This window comes from Photinus pyralis, unplaced genomic scaffold (genome assembly GCF_008802855.1).
Source record: "Photinus pyralis isolate 1611_PpyrPB1 unplaced genomic scaffold, Ppyr1.3 Ppyr1.4_LG3b, whole genome shotgun sequence".
Classification (NCBI taxonomy): domain Eukaryota; kingdom Metazoa; phylum Arthropoda; class Insecta; order Coleoptera; family Lampyridae; genus Photinus; species Photinus pyralis.
Genome location: NW_022170510.1, coordinates 14260590 through 14273221, shown reverse-complemented (window position 1 = coordinate 14273221; position 12632 = coordinate 14260590). Strand labels below are relative to the sequence as shown.

Genomic DNA, 12632 nt, shown 5'->3' with positions numbered 1-12632 from the left:
ACAGAATTGGAGGAGCTGCTGCCCTCCCTAAAAAGGCCTAGGTACGCCACTGGCCACCTGTACTTAAACGATAGTCATTTCGATACAGATTTTCATTAAGATCCAAGTTTACGACCAATAGAAATGCAGAATCACGGAATAACGACGCATAGTTTATGAAAATCAAAGTTGCCATACCAATGACAGATCTAATATTTATTAGTTTTGACAGCTGCTGGGCATAGCGAATTTGTGTTCTCTCCCAATTCCCATACGAACTTAGACTCCTATTCTTGAACCGCTCGATAAAAATCGGTGAGTGGGTAACTTTGTCATCGGTGACTCACTCACTCACCAAATTCCGTATTCTTGACACTAATTGAAAACCGCTCGAGTTTGTCAACTTGGCACCACTGTATTCTCACTTTTTTCTCATGTCACTTGTTTGAATCTGTCAAATTGTGATTCATTGCGCTTGCGTTTGTAATTTTTGCGATTTATTCAAATTTAAAATTAAAATATGTCTCGCGCTTCAGAAGAGCAAAAGCTGATACTTGTTCAGTTTTTAAAAAAAAATAAAAACGTCGTGGCAGGGAAAACGTCACCTAATTTTACCAACAAAAATATACACGAGAAGTGGAAGACGGTTGCAGCATCTTTGAATAGCACTGGAAGGCCTTACAAAGATTGGAAAAATTGGCGAAAAGTAATGTTTTCATTAATATGCAACTCAATACCTTATTAAAGCTATATATATTGTTGCAATTTTAGACTTGGCAAGATTTATATTCTCGCGTAAAGGCGAAAGCTGCCAGAATCAACCGGTCAACAAACCAAACAGGTGGCGGTCCCCCCAGTGATGAAAAATTGACCACATTCGAGCAGGATATTGTGGACACTTTTATCAAGCCGGTAGTGGTAGAAGGAGATTCATTAATTAAAGAAAGTGTCTGCAATTTCCATGCGAATGATACAAGTATATAGGCTACGATTTTGTAACAACTTTCACGTTACAATTTTTCCTTGTCCTTTTAGCCACATCCATGATCTCCAATTCCAGTGGTGCAATTGTTCATCCCATAATATTGAACCCTGTTGACGAAGTCGACATCGAGGTTATCAACATTGACGAGGTAACCAAAATCCCACCTACGCAACCCACGACATCCAAGAATCTAACCAGTTCAGCAGCTTCAGAAATTGTTAAAAAAGGGAAGAAGCGAACGGCAGAAGAATCGAGGGCGGAATATGCAGAATATTTGAATAAAAAATTAAAAATAAAAAAAGACTATTACGACGCAAAAATTGAGCACTTACGGCAACAAACTGTTTTAATGGAACAGCAACTCATTATTAATACACAATTGCTAGAATTAAAAAAACTTAAATATAGCTCCAACTAATGGTAATATGTAAAATATAACGACAAACGATTTTTATTGATAATTACATAATGATATAAATTTTCTAGTTGTATAATTACAAGTGCTGGGGAGCGGCTAATAAATTTTTCAGTGCATTTTCCTAAAAGAAAATTAAAGCTGTTGCCTGCACTTGGTCCATCTGGGCCACTACTACTCCTCCGTTTTAAGCTTTTTCTTCGTGATTTTTTTCTTATACAGTGTAGCACTGCTTCAAGACCAGATCGACAAAAGATTTTTTGGACTAGTCACTTCCTTCCTGAGAAAATACCCTTTCGTCGGTCTGTAGTGATTGTGTCTACTAGTTTATGATTATTCTATTGTGCACATTTGAAATGTACATCAACACATGTATTTCAGTAGGTGAGAACCTATTTTATACAGAATTTCTTATATAATCACACGCCAGCTCTAGTGATTATGACGATAAGTAATAAGCTAAACTAGAAAATAACTATACAAGCATTGATCTATATTAAATGTGAGTGATTCGTACAGAGGTTAACCACAAATGTAGCATACCAAAATATTCAAGGTCTAGTTTGATAAGATTTCACGAATTCTGTTTTATGAAATATTGTCAAGCCTATAGCAATTCATTCACATTTACATTGTGAAAAATATGCCAGATTTTTATGAAAATATTAATTAAACATAATTGCTCTCTCAAACGACTTTTAACAAATTAATTATTTATGAATCGGCCAGCAATCAGTGCAGTCCGGAGTAATGTAAAGTCTCACCGTCATTAATGTCCTGATTATCAAACTCATCCAGATCCTCCACCAAATTGCGCTCCATACAAATATTATGCAAAACTACACACGAATTTATAATTAGAGCTGCCCTATGAGGGGAATAATGTAAAACTCGATGTTTCAAAAGACACCGGAACCTGCTTTTCAAAACACCATTGCAGCGCTCTATGGAAGCCCTTGCGCGTTTATGGGCACAGTTGTAATTGTGTTCTGGTGTACCCTCTTCAGGTTCAACTTCCAAAGGTGTTAAAAGCCAAGGCCGTAAAGGATAGCCACTATCTCCTACAAAAACGTACAACACGTTTTATCATTTCATTGATTTTATTGAGAATGTACTAACCAAGTAAAAAATAGGTTCCTCGTCTCTCTGCATGGATGGTACGCATTACCTCTTGGACATTAGAATTATTCCAAATGAATGCATCGTGGGTACTTCCAGGATGAGATGCTTTTACGTTCAATATCTTAAGATTTGAATCGCAAATGAGCTGAACGTTTATCGAATGAAATCCTTTGCGATTTATGTACAAGTGTCCTGGTCGATCGGGATCTTCCGCGGGGGGCGCCACAATTGCCACGTGAGTACAATCTATACAGCCGACAACACCAGGGAAGTTGTACTTTTCGAAAAAACCCATTCGTACTCGGTCCAGTTCCTCGAAGTTATGAGGGAATCTTACAAATCGATTGAAAATCGCTGGGACATTGAAAGCATCGCTCACTTCACTGATGCATCGACTTACAGTCGGTTGGGAGACAGACATGAACAAGTTGGAGCCTACATCCATCTGATAAGATCCCGAAGCAAAAAAGCGTAATGCAATCAATATCTGCCATATAAGAAAAGAAACCAATAAGCTGTAAGTGGAAAATTTTCTTTACTTACACGAATGGGAATCTCCAAATCTGAAGCTCGATTTGTTGGTCTCATATGGGGGGACAACACCTCCACAATAATCCTAAACAGTTCCTTGGGAAAACGAAACATGTTTTTAAACTGGACATCGCTAAGAATGGCAATTGCGTCAGCCCGGGGTCTTTGAACACGGACAACTTCTTCTGCTTCCTCTTCGGCGTCCAGCAAATCCAACATAACCAGTTCGTCCATTTTAATTTCTTGAATGAATCTTTATATACTTAGCAAAACTGTGGTAAAAACAGAGGTGTAAAAATTGTACACTTCACACGGATTATGCACACTTTCGCGAGCAAAATGATAATCGTTAAAAAGAAGGAAGTTTAATAAACAGTTTCGTATAAATAAATAATAAAAATCGCCTAGAAATCACAGGAGAACGAGCACGAAAATTTATCAAAAGCGAGGTTAGATTTCATTCATAAATCATATAAACACTGAGAAACGACAAGGTGAAAGGATGCATAAAATACTCACGAAAAGCGTGACGGTTTTATTTATTGCCTATACTTTAGGAAAATATACGAGTAAGATCACCAAAAATCAGTTTAAAAGGATCGCACAACTCAAGTCACTGAAAAAAAACTGATCGACTGAAAGCGCTCGACATGTGACAGTGTGAGTCAACCACTCGAACGGTTTAAAGCGTCAAGAATACGAAAATATGAAAATCGCTCGAGATGACGTCATACTCACTCACTCACACGGTAGTCACGCGTTCAAGAATAGGGCTCTTAATCGTAAGATTTCAATCAGCGGTCATTAAATTTGACAGTGACTCTCCGCTGAAACGCATTACCATGACTGCGCATGCTTTAAGGTCCCTGACTTCACTATCTGCACGTAATAAAAATCTCAAATTTTGGACCGCTTTTGAAGCCACCGTGGAATCACCTCTTGTAGCTCATCATTTAAAAACCTGAAAATAATGCCATTAGCAAGTTTATACATCCAAGAATGTTTAATCCATACCTTTAAATAAAAGCGTATCATAGCGAACACTGTAGCTACGGTTCCGGAGCACAACACAAGAAGCAAGAATAAAAAATCCTCCTACAAGGGCCACAGCATAGGACGGAATTTTTTCACAAAAATTTTGTATTGTCGGCATAAAACTTTCTAATAAATTACCAGATGATATTAAGGAACTAGTTAATTTAATCAAATTCAAAAGTAAAATCAGATATCTGCTGTTAAATGGTAGTTTTTACAACATAAACGAGTTTTATGAGTCCACTCTAGATATTTAGATTTTTACCAAGATTTTTTTAATAGTTTTTGTTGTACGTTGTATTGTTTGTGAATACTTGTACATTAGTGACATGTCCATATACATTTTTGTAAACGTCTTATAACTGGATAAATATATTATTATTATAGTCGTAGAAAAAATAGTGTATGAAACTCGCATTTAATGGCTATTATGACACTCATATTCATTACGAAACTCGCCAATTCTCATACTCGTGTCTTAATAGCCATCATTAATAATGCTCATTGCATAATATACTATTATTATAAATTATCTTTCACAAAATAAAAACTTGCATCGGCCGGGAATCGAACCCGGGCCGCCCGCGTGGCAGGCGAGCATTCTACCACTGAACCACCGATGCTTATTGTAAAGATAGAGTTTGTACTGGGTAGTGAACGTAATTACAATTTAGGTATTTTTAGCGCATTTCCACAAAAATAAAAAAAAAATGCGCTATTGTGGCCACTTTGTCCGTCCGTCCGCTAACTTTGCGACGCTACTAGTTTTTTATCTTAAGAGCTATTGTTCTACTTTTTTCGCTATTTGGTTCGTTATGGTGTCGAGTCTTGTACCAAGGAAGGAATTTTTTCTGTACCGCTTACAAAAAAAGTTATTGTAAAAAAAACAAAAAACCGTTTTTCACATGTTCCATAATTTTACACTTTTGCCGTTTATTAACGATCCTAGAGATTTTTTTTTTTTGAAAGGAACAAATTGTTTAATGAAAATAATAGAACAAGAACAAATTACATATAAGAACGAGGTTTTAAAACATAATAAATTTCATGAAAAGAATTACTAAAAAAAGGTAAAGTTCCTAAAACACATTCGGCGTTGCCTTTTTGAATTTCTATACCTATCCGTTGGTAAATAAACTGGGTTGAGCGGGACTCTCCTGTTTTTTGCCTGAGTCTTTTACCAATTGCCGCTGTCATCATTTTGGCTTCATTTCCCCACGGACCCATGGTTTCTACAGCGAATCCGTTAAAAATAAATGTAGGTTCTAAAGCAGCGTAAGTATTTTTCTTTCTGCGTTCAGCTAAAGCGGCTGCAGAACCTGCTTTTTTCACCGAGGAGAAGAGATATGAAGGACATAAGGTATCAACACAAGTAAAGTCCCATGCCATGGTGTTAAAGTTCTCCCATCGGGTCGTTTTTTATCAATTCCAAAAAGATGAGGAGGTTCTAAGATGACTGAATAACCAAGTATTTTTTTTTCTGCGTTCAGCTAAAGCGGCTGCAGAACCTGCTTTCTTCACCGAGGAGAAGAGATATGAAGGACATAAGGTATCAACACAAGTGAAGTCCCATGCCAGACATCTTCCTTCCATCCAAGGTGTTAAAGTTCTCCCATCGGGTCGTTTTTTATCAATTCCAAAAAGACGAGCAGGTTCTAAGATGACTGAATAACCAGCCTCATGGAATGCTCTTTTCTGACATTCTAAGATGTTTCGATGGCGACTGTACTTTCCTGTGTTCTTCTGACAAGATAAACCATGATGCCTAAACTTATCCACATTGACACCACATTTACAAATATGAGGAGTACAAACTGTAGCACCTAAGCGTAAAGCAACACTTATCTGCAAAACAGAATCTTCAAGATGTGTGGAGATTTGCCTTGCAGGAAGAGCTAGTAACCAAGCGCCTGACTCTTTTTCTTTCAGTGCTAACAGCCTTGCTTGGTGTACTGGATCATTGACGAATTTATTGAACAATTGATCGAATCACTTTTCAACCAAAGGAGTGTCCCAAGATTTTTGGATGTGACGAATTTCTTCAGCAGGTTCTTGAGATTCAGCAAGTATCTTCCATTGGTTAATTGTATCAGAAATCCATTCTGCATCATTGCAATCAATAATCTGAGAAACGACAGGAAGCACGAAAAAGATCGAAGCCAAATAGGCTGGAAGGGCTAATCTTTCCGTACTTCTGACTCCCAAACCACTATTATTAACAGGCAGATTGGACTGTAACGATACTGTATCAGTCATTTCAATATTACAAACAGATCCAATAGCTTTTATAAATTCATTATCAAGAGCAGCTAGGCAGTCAGTAACAAGGAATGCAGGAGAAGTACGTAAAACGTACAACAGCTTTGGTACAGCTAGACAATTCTTGAGTAAAAATAGTCCATGATGAGCTGATATTAATTTTAAACGAGTCGACAAAATTTTGAAATTTTCTAATTTGGCCATAAGACAAGTCTTTATAGAGGATGTATTCAGAGGAGATCCCAATAACATAAAGGATTTCAGATCTGGAAACTGAATACCTGGAGCTGCACGAAGGATACGAGAAAAAACCTCCTGTTTCTGTTCTTCGGATCCGCCTGTACAAAAAGCTTCACATTTTGCTACATTTAGATGCAGTCCTAATTCAATAGTTGAATTTTTGATGGATTAGAGATCATCTAAAACTGTGTCAAATTCACCACCTAAAGTCCAATCGTCAAGGTAGCCAACTTTAAAAGGAGATTTCAGGTTTTCAGTTTATCCAAGCACATTAGACAAAATAACAAAGGTCCTAACGGGTCACCTTGTTGTACTCCACAAGCTGATAAAATGACATTCTTGCCGTATGATAACGAAGATGGAAATCCATAGGCTTGATGTATAAATTTGTAGTATGCTGGGAAAAGGTTCATCCAAGCAGAAAGAACTTTGTCACGACGAACCATATTAAAGGCATTAGTAAAATCCAATTTCAGTAAAACCTTGCAAGAGTCAGAATTAACTTCAATGAATCTTCTAGCACCATGAACAACTGCTTCTGCACCTCCCTTAGTTCCAAAACCCAATTGGTAAGGTCTACAAAACTCTCCAGCTCTCTGATGTACACGGGAACAGATGATTTTCGCAACTAAACGCCGTAGAGTCATTCCAACGGCAATAGGCCGTACTCCTCCATCCTTTTTATTCAGAGCTATCAGTGAAGCTCCAAAGAAAATATGACGGAAGAATTCAGGTATTTCCCCTCGTACTATCAAATTCACAAGTCGTGTTAGTGATAATCCAAGCTGATATGACGGATGTTGAAGATCCAATGACTTTCCAAGCAAATCTTTAAAATGTTGTGGTCGAAAACCATCAATACTTCCAGCGGAATCGTGAGGAAAACTTGCTACAGCAGATAACAATTCTTTCAAAGTAATTTCCGGAAATGGTGGCAAATCATCTGGAATAGGCAAGAGATCAATATCAGGGGGAGACAGTGGATGTTTCATTTCCAGCATTCGAAGGGAATCCTCAGAGTAAGCAGCGATAGAGTCATCTGAACATAGAATACGTACAGCTCCGCTAATATTTCCAGCTTCAATTTTCGAAGTAACCCGACGACCTAAAAGATTATCGCCGTGTCCAAAAACTCTGTTTGCAGATTTACCCTCTCCAAAAAGATCTGATGTATCACTTAAATTAGAAAGATTCTTGAGGTTTCGTTTAATCACAGTAGTAAGAGAAGTTTTTCGGTCAGTTTTTTTTTATCCAGGTAATTTGAAAACCTTATATGCAAACAAAGACAGTTGCTTCCAACTTTCAAAAGAGTTTTTATCAATGCAATTATTGATAGTGTCGGACAAAGAATCAGCAATAAGTTCACAGAGAGACCGTGGAATCCTTTTTATCAGTGTAAATGAATGTTTTAGTGTCTGCAAAGTAGAAAGCAGATTATCGTGATTAATGACATCTGGAGTTGTCCTATCATTTTGAACCGTCTGATTTTTTTTTGTCAGAAGAAGCTTCTTACATTTAACCGAGTTAAAGTGTCTTTTCAAACCATGTTTCGTCATGCACAAATGATTGCATTGTGAGCAGCGAAATCCAACATCAGAGTCATAAATCTGATCTGATGTTTGTTGTAAATTGACGTCGGGATTTTCGTGTTGGTGCGCACCGGTTCGTCGGGGTGTGTCGGGCCTGCGAATCCACGGGAAGTTAGGCGTGCCAACTCACGCATCTTCTTGTGGACCGCGCGCGGGTTGGAAGCATCTCCTTCAGGAGCACCAACGAGAGGCAGCCCGGACCACCTCCCGATCCACGTTCCACCCCCAGCCCGGGCGCCTCTTCCACTTACGGACTGAGCGTCGGTCTAGAACCACAGAGCAGAGGGCCGCATCAGCCGGTTCAGCGGTCTGCGGCGGACTGGGACCTCTGGCTCCACGCCGCCTCTTGGCTTGGGTGGGATTGGGTGGGCAGGCAGTTCTTGAAGATTAGCCAGCCTCGGGCGCTTGCTGCTACGCAGCCGCTGGCCAGATGGGCGGCGAGGGTGGAGGGGATACCTCCACCTTGATGTCAGGGAGCAGAACGCCCCCCGACGGCATGAGCCCCCCCTCCACCAAGGAAGGATGGGGCTTATGGAGAGAGGCCCTAAAAAGGGCCAGCGCGCTGGGCCAGGCCCAGTAGCCGTGGCCGGGACTCAGCCTAGAGATCGTTTATAATTTTGCATTGCTATCTGTCGCCTGCCGGTTGGTCTCTCCGTCTGTTCCTTTGTCTGTCTGTCCATCTATCTGTCCGTGTGAACGATAACTTTGTTTAGAAATGTTCGATCGCTTTTACATCTCCGTTAGTTATGAACTGAATTGCATGAAATTCAATATGGGCATAGATTTAGCCATATAATACGCAATGCCAAAAGTTGAATCGAATCGATTCAAAATTCACAGTGCCCTTTTCGCATCTCGACCATTTATAAGCCGAATTGCAAACTTTTTTACTTATAAAAGTATTTGAATGAAATTTGATACATAGGCACTTGGAATAAAGGAAAATCAAACGCCAATTTCAAAATTTGGTTTTGCGCATGCGCAGTGTCAACTTTTTTATTTATGGAAGAATTTAAACGAAATTTGATACATAGGCACTTGGGATAAAGGAAAATCAAACGCCAATTTCAAAATTTGGTTTTGCGCATGCGCAGTGCCAACTTTTTTATTTATGGAAGAATTTAAACGAAATTTGATACATAGGCACTTGGGATAAAGGAAAATCAAACGCCAATTTCAAAATTTGGTTTTGCGCATGCGCAGTGCCAACTTTTTTATTTATGGAAGAATTTAAACGAAATTTGATACATAAGCACTTCGAATAAAGGAAAATCAAACGCCAATTTCAAAATTTGGTTTTGCGCATGCGCAGTGCCAACTTTTTTATTTATGGAAGAATTTAAACGAAATTTGATACATAGGCACTTGGGATAAAGGAAAATCAAACGCCAATTTCAAAATTTGGTTTTGCGCATGCGCAGTGCCAACTTTTTTATTTATGGAAGAATTTAAATGAAATGTGATACATAGGCACTTGGAATAAAGGAAAATCTAGCGCCAGTTTCAAAATTTTATTTTGCGCATGCGCAGTGCCAACTTTTTTATCTATGGAACTATTTAAGTGAAATTTGATACTTAGGCGCTTGGAACAAAGGAAAATCTAACATTAGTTTTAAAATTTAGGTTTGCGCATGCGCAGTTCCAACTTTCTTATTTAGAAAAGCATTGAAATGAAATTCTTCGCATAAACTGAAATTGAAGTAGCACGTCAACAATGGATTGCCCATGTGCAACGCTATCTTTCATATTTGTGGGCGGATTTTTACGATTTTAACAGAAGTTGCATCTTACAAATGGGAAATGAATGCAAGTGGAAATGCGCTTTATGTAAATCGTTTACGATTACTTTTTAACTTGTGTTTGATTGTGATACTACAAGTAATGAATTTGCCAGAATTGTACATTGTTCTAATGATAAAAACTGTTAGGAGAGAAAGTTATTAAGATGTTAGTTTAAAATTAAGAAAGGGGAAAGGAACGTAGTACTCCGAATCACCACATTTCGATATAAATAAAATATATTTTAATTTTTTCGCGTTCTATTTATTTAGTTAGTATAATACATTTTAAAATTGTGTAATCTTTGAAATATAAAATACAAAAAATAACATTCAATAAAATACCTTAAGGGAAGTCGTAGGCCATAAAAGCAATTGCAACAACTTATGTGATACATAACTTTCGTCGACACAAACAAGTCTACTGTTTATATATTATATATATATATATATTGTTATTGTATTGTTTGATAAACTAAGAAATGTTGCTTACTTTCATTTTTACATCCATTTTCACAGAATATGGATCTTTTTAAGCTTTTGTCACAAAATTCAGAGTTTCCGACTCTTGAATAATTACTTTTTCTTCAGGGCTTGCGGGTCATGTAAACCAAGTTGTAATTTCCACCCCAGTTCACTTAACATTGTGTTTTTCCAAAAATTAGACTTGTCTCTTTCACAAGGGTATCAGACTTTCATGAACAATTTTCAATTCTCATGCACTTCTGTTGTATGAATATGGGCAGTTCTTAAAGCAATCGCATTGAAAACCTAGGTGCTTGTTTATTTGAACCCTATGGTGTACGGTGCGTTATCCATAACCACAATTGAATTTGATGGTTACCTTGGTATGAGCTGCTCCTCTAACCATTGCTTGCATTGGAACATCATGGGAATCCTCATTGTACAGTTCTTCTTAAAATACACTGATGATTGCGCACGAAAAACGTTCCCACGCTCAAACCGAAGGCTGAAGGTGGTGCCTTGACTGATTGATCTCAAAAACTTGAATAGCCTGCGTAGGAAATCCGATTAACGCTGACTAAAATCAGAAATCGGAAAAATAATACAGGAAGAGATGAAAAGTTGTATGAAGGCACTTACCACCAAAATCGAACAACTTTCTCGACATGCATCTGGACTTCATAAATCAAAGCCTAAAGCCTATCTCACAAGTAAGCGAAACAATTACTCAGTTCTTTACAGCCGACCACTGCATCGGAAGTTGAGACCATAGACGTCGAAACGCGAGGGTCAAAGCGTAGGATGTCATTGGCTAGGACAAGGTCCTCCAGCATCACCTCTGTCGATTCGCAGACAGTGCAGGAGGCCAAACAACAAAAGAAAAAGAAAGGTTGGACGAAAGGCAAGCCCACATTGCCTCATAAAACGGCAGGTGATCCGCAAATTTTTGGTCATTAAATTTAATCTGTGATTACATCTGTGATATAAATGTTTTCTTGTCTTTGTCTACCATGTGATACTGTTAATTAATTGTTTGTAATAGTCCCAATATACACTGTAAATGGTTATTTTTATTTATGTTAAATTATTCAACTGTTTGTTTCTACTTACTGGATACAACAAAAATTATCCAATGGAACTGTCGGGGACTATCTAACCATTCCAATATGAAGTTGAGCAAATTAGATAAATTATAAATCAGCTCCCAACCCCCTTTGTTGTTGTCGGAGATTTCAATTCCCACAACATTGTTTGGGACTCTACCTCAAATGATGCCCGAGGCAAAGAGTTATTGGAACTCGTAGAAAACGATAACTTAAGTATCTTGAATAACGGTTCGGCCACGTTTTTCGACATGTGATCCGGAACATTCGACGCAATTGATCTCTCTATATGTTCTCCAAATATATAGTGCAATTTTGAATGGGAGGTGGAAACTGATCTCCATCACAGTGATCATTTTACCATAATCATTACTGTTAGAGGCAAAAATCCCACGATAAGATCAGTGGCTAGATTTAAAATCCCACGAGCAGATTGGGAACTTTTCGCAAGGAAGTTCGTTCCTCCAACCCTAGATAGCTTAAATTTAAAAACTCTTACATCTGCTATATTAGACGCTGCGAACGCCAGTATTCCAAAATTCAAACCTGGCAATAAAACAAAAATGGTTCTGTGGTGGTCGTCTGAAATAAAAGAAAAATATCATTAAAAAATCAAGCGTTATATAGATTTAGACGTAATCCTATGTTGGACAATTTAATAGTTTTTAAAAAAACGTCGTTCAGAGTGTCACCGAAAAATACTGGAAGCACAGAGGAGCTTCTGGAATCTATACGTGTCCACGATTACACCGGACACTACTAGCAAGGAAGTGTGGTAAAAGGTTGGAGCCGTATCAGGTAAAATTGGTTGCAATAGTCTTAGACCGGGCGCTAGATAGACTTGAGTGTGCAAAATATGAGGACCGCATTCTGTAAATAGTTTTGAACTCTGAAAAGCTTGCAGAATATAATTCTGGATGTTGCCAGCAGCTTTGTTGGTCCATTTATTTTTTATACCCTACCTCTTTAGATATCATGTAAATAGACTGAACAAATTATGCTTTGGAACTATTTTAATGACAATATCCAGTTGCTTCTTATGTTTAACTTTTAGCTAGTCAATTGTCACAACAATATAAAATAATTGAAATAAAAACAAGAACTGTTGACAAAAGAAATTATTTCATACGA

At 37.9% G+C, this 12632-nt stretch overlaps 2 protein-coding genes and 1 non-coding gene across 3 annotated transcripts; 1 reads left to right on the top strand and 2 right to left on the bottom strand.

Moving 5' to 3' along the window:
* Positions 1–293: 293 nt before the first annotated feature.
* LOC116167392 lies at positions 294–1445 on the top strand. The gene is made up of 3 exons (XM_031482746.1): positions 294–685; positions 751–955; positions 1015–1445. Exons 1-3 carry the CDS (start codon positions 500–502, stop codon positions 1380–1382), a joined length of 759 nt encoding a protein of 252 aa, XP_031338606.1. The 5' UTR covers positions 294–499; the 3' UTR covers positions 1383–1445.
* On the bottom strand, positions 1280–4351 carry LOC116167391 (putative nuclease HARBI1). The gene is made up of 5 exons (XM_031482745.1): positions 4047–4351; positions 3771–3993; positions 3045–3304; positions 2499–2988; positions 1280–2440 (listed from the first exon to the last, which is right to left on the bottom strand). Exons 3-5 carry the CDS (start codon positions 3264–3266, stop codon positions 2112–2114), a joined length of 1041 nt encoding a protein of 346 aa, XP_031338605.1. The 5' UTR covers positions 3267–3304; positions 3771–3993; positions 4047–4351; the 3' UTR covers positions 1280–2111.
* Positions 4352–4619: 268 nt separating this feature from the next.
* On the bottom strand, positions 4620–4690 carry Trnag-gcc. Its single transcript has one exon. It is a non-coding gene; the product is annotated as a tRNA-Gly (tRNA).
* Positions 4691–12632: the final 7942 nt, after the last annotated feature.

Coding starts and splice junctions, on each gene's coding strand:
- LOC116167392 (XM_031482746.1), top strand. CDS start 500: ATGTCTCGCGCTTCAGAAGAGCAAAAGCTGATACTTGTTCAGTTTTTA. Junction 686..750: donor ATTGGAAAAATTGGCGAAAA/GTAATGTTTTCA, acceptor TTGCAATTTTAG/ACTTGGCAAGATTTATATTC. Junction 956..1,014: donor TTTCCATGCGAATGATACAA/GTATATAGGCTA, acceptor TTGTCCTTTTAG/CCACATCCATGATCTCCAAT.
- LOC116167391 (XM_031482745.1), bottom strand. CDS start 3,266: ATGGACGAACTGGTTATGTTGGATTTGCTGGACGCCGAAGAGGAAGCA. Junction 2,989..3,044: donor ATTTGGAGATTCCCATTCGT/GTAAGTAAAGAA, acceptor CTTATATGGCAG/ATATTGATTGCATTACGCTT. Junction 2,441..2,498: donor AGGAACCTATTTTTTACTTG/GTTAGTACATTC, acceptor ACGTTTTTGTAG/GAGATAGTGGCTATCCTTTA.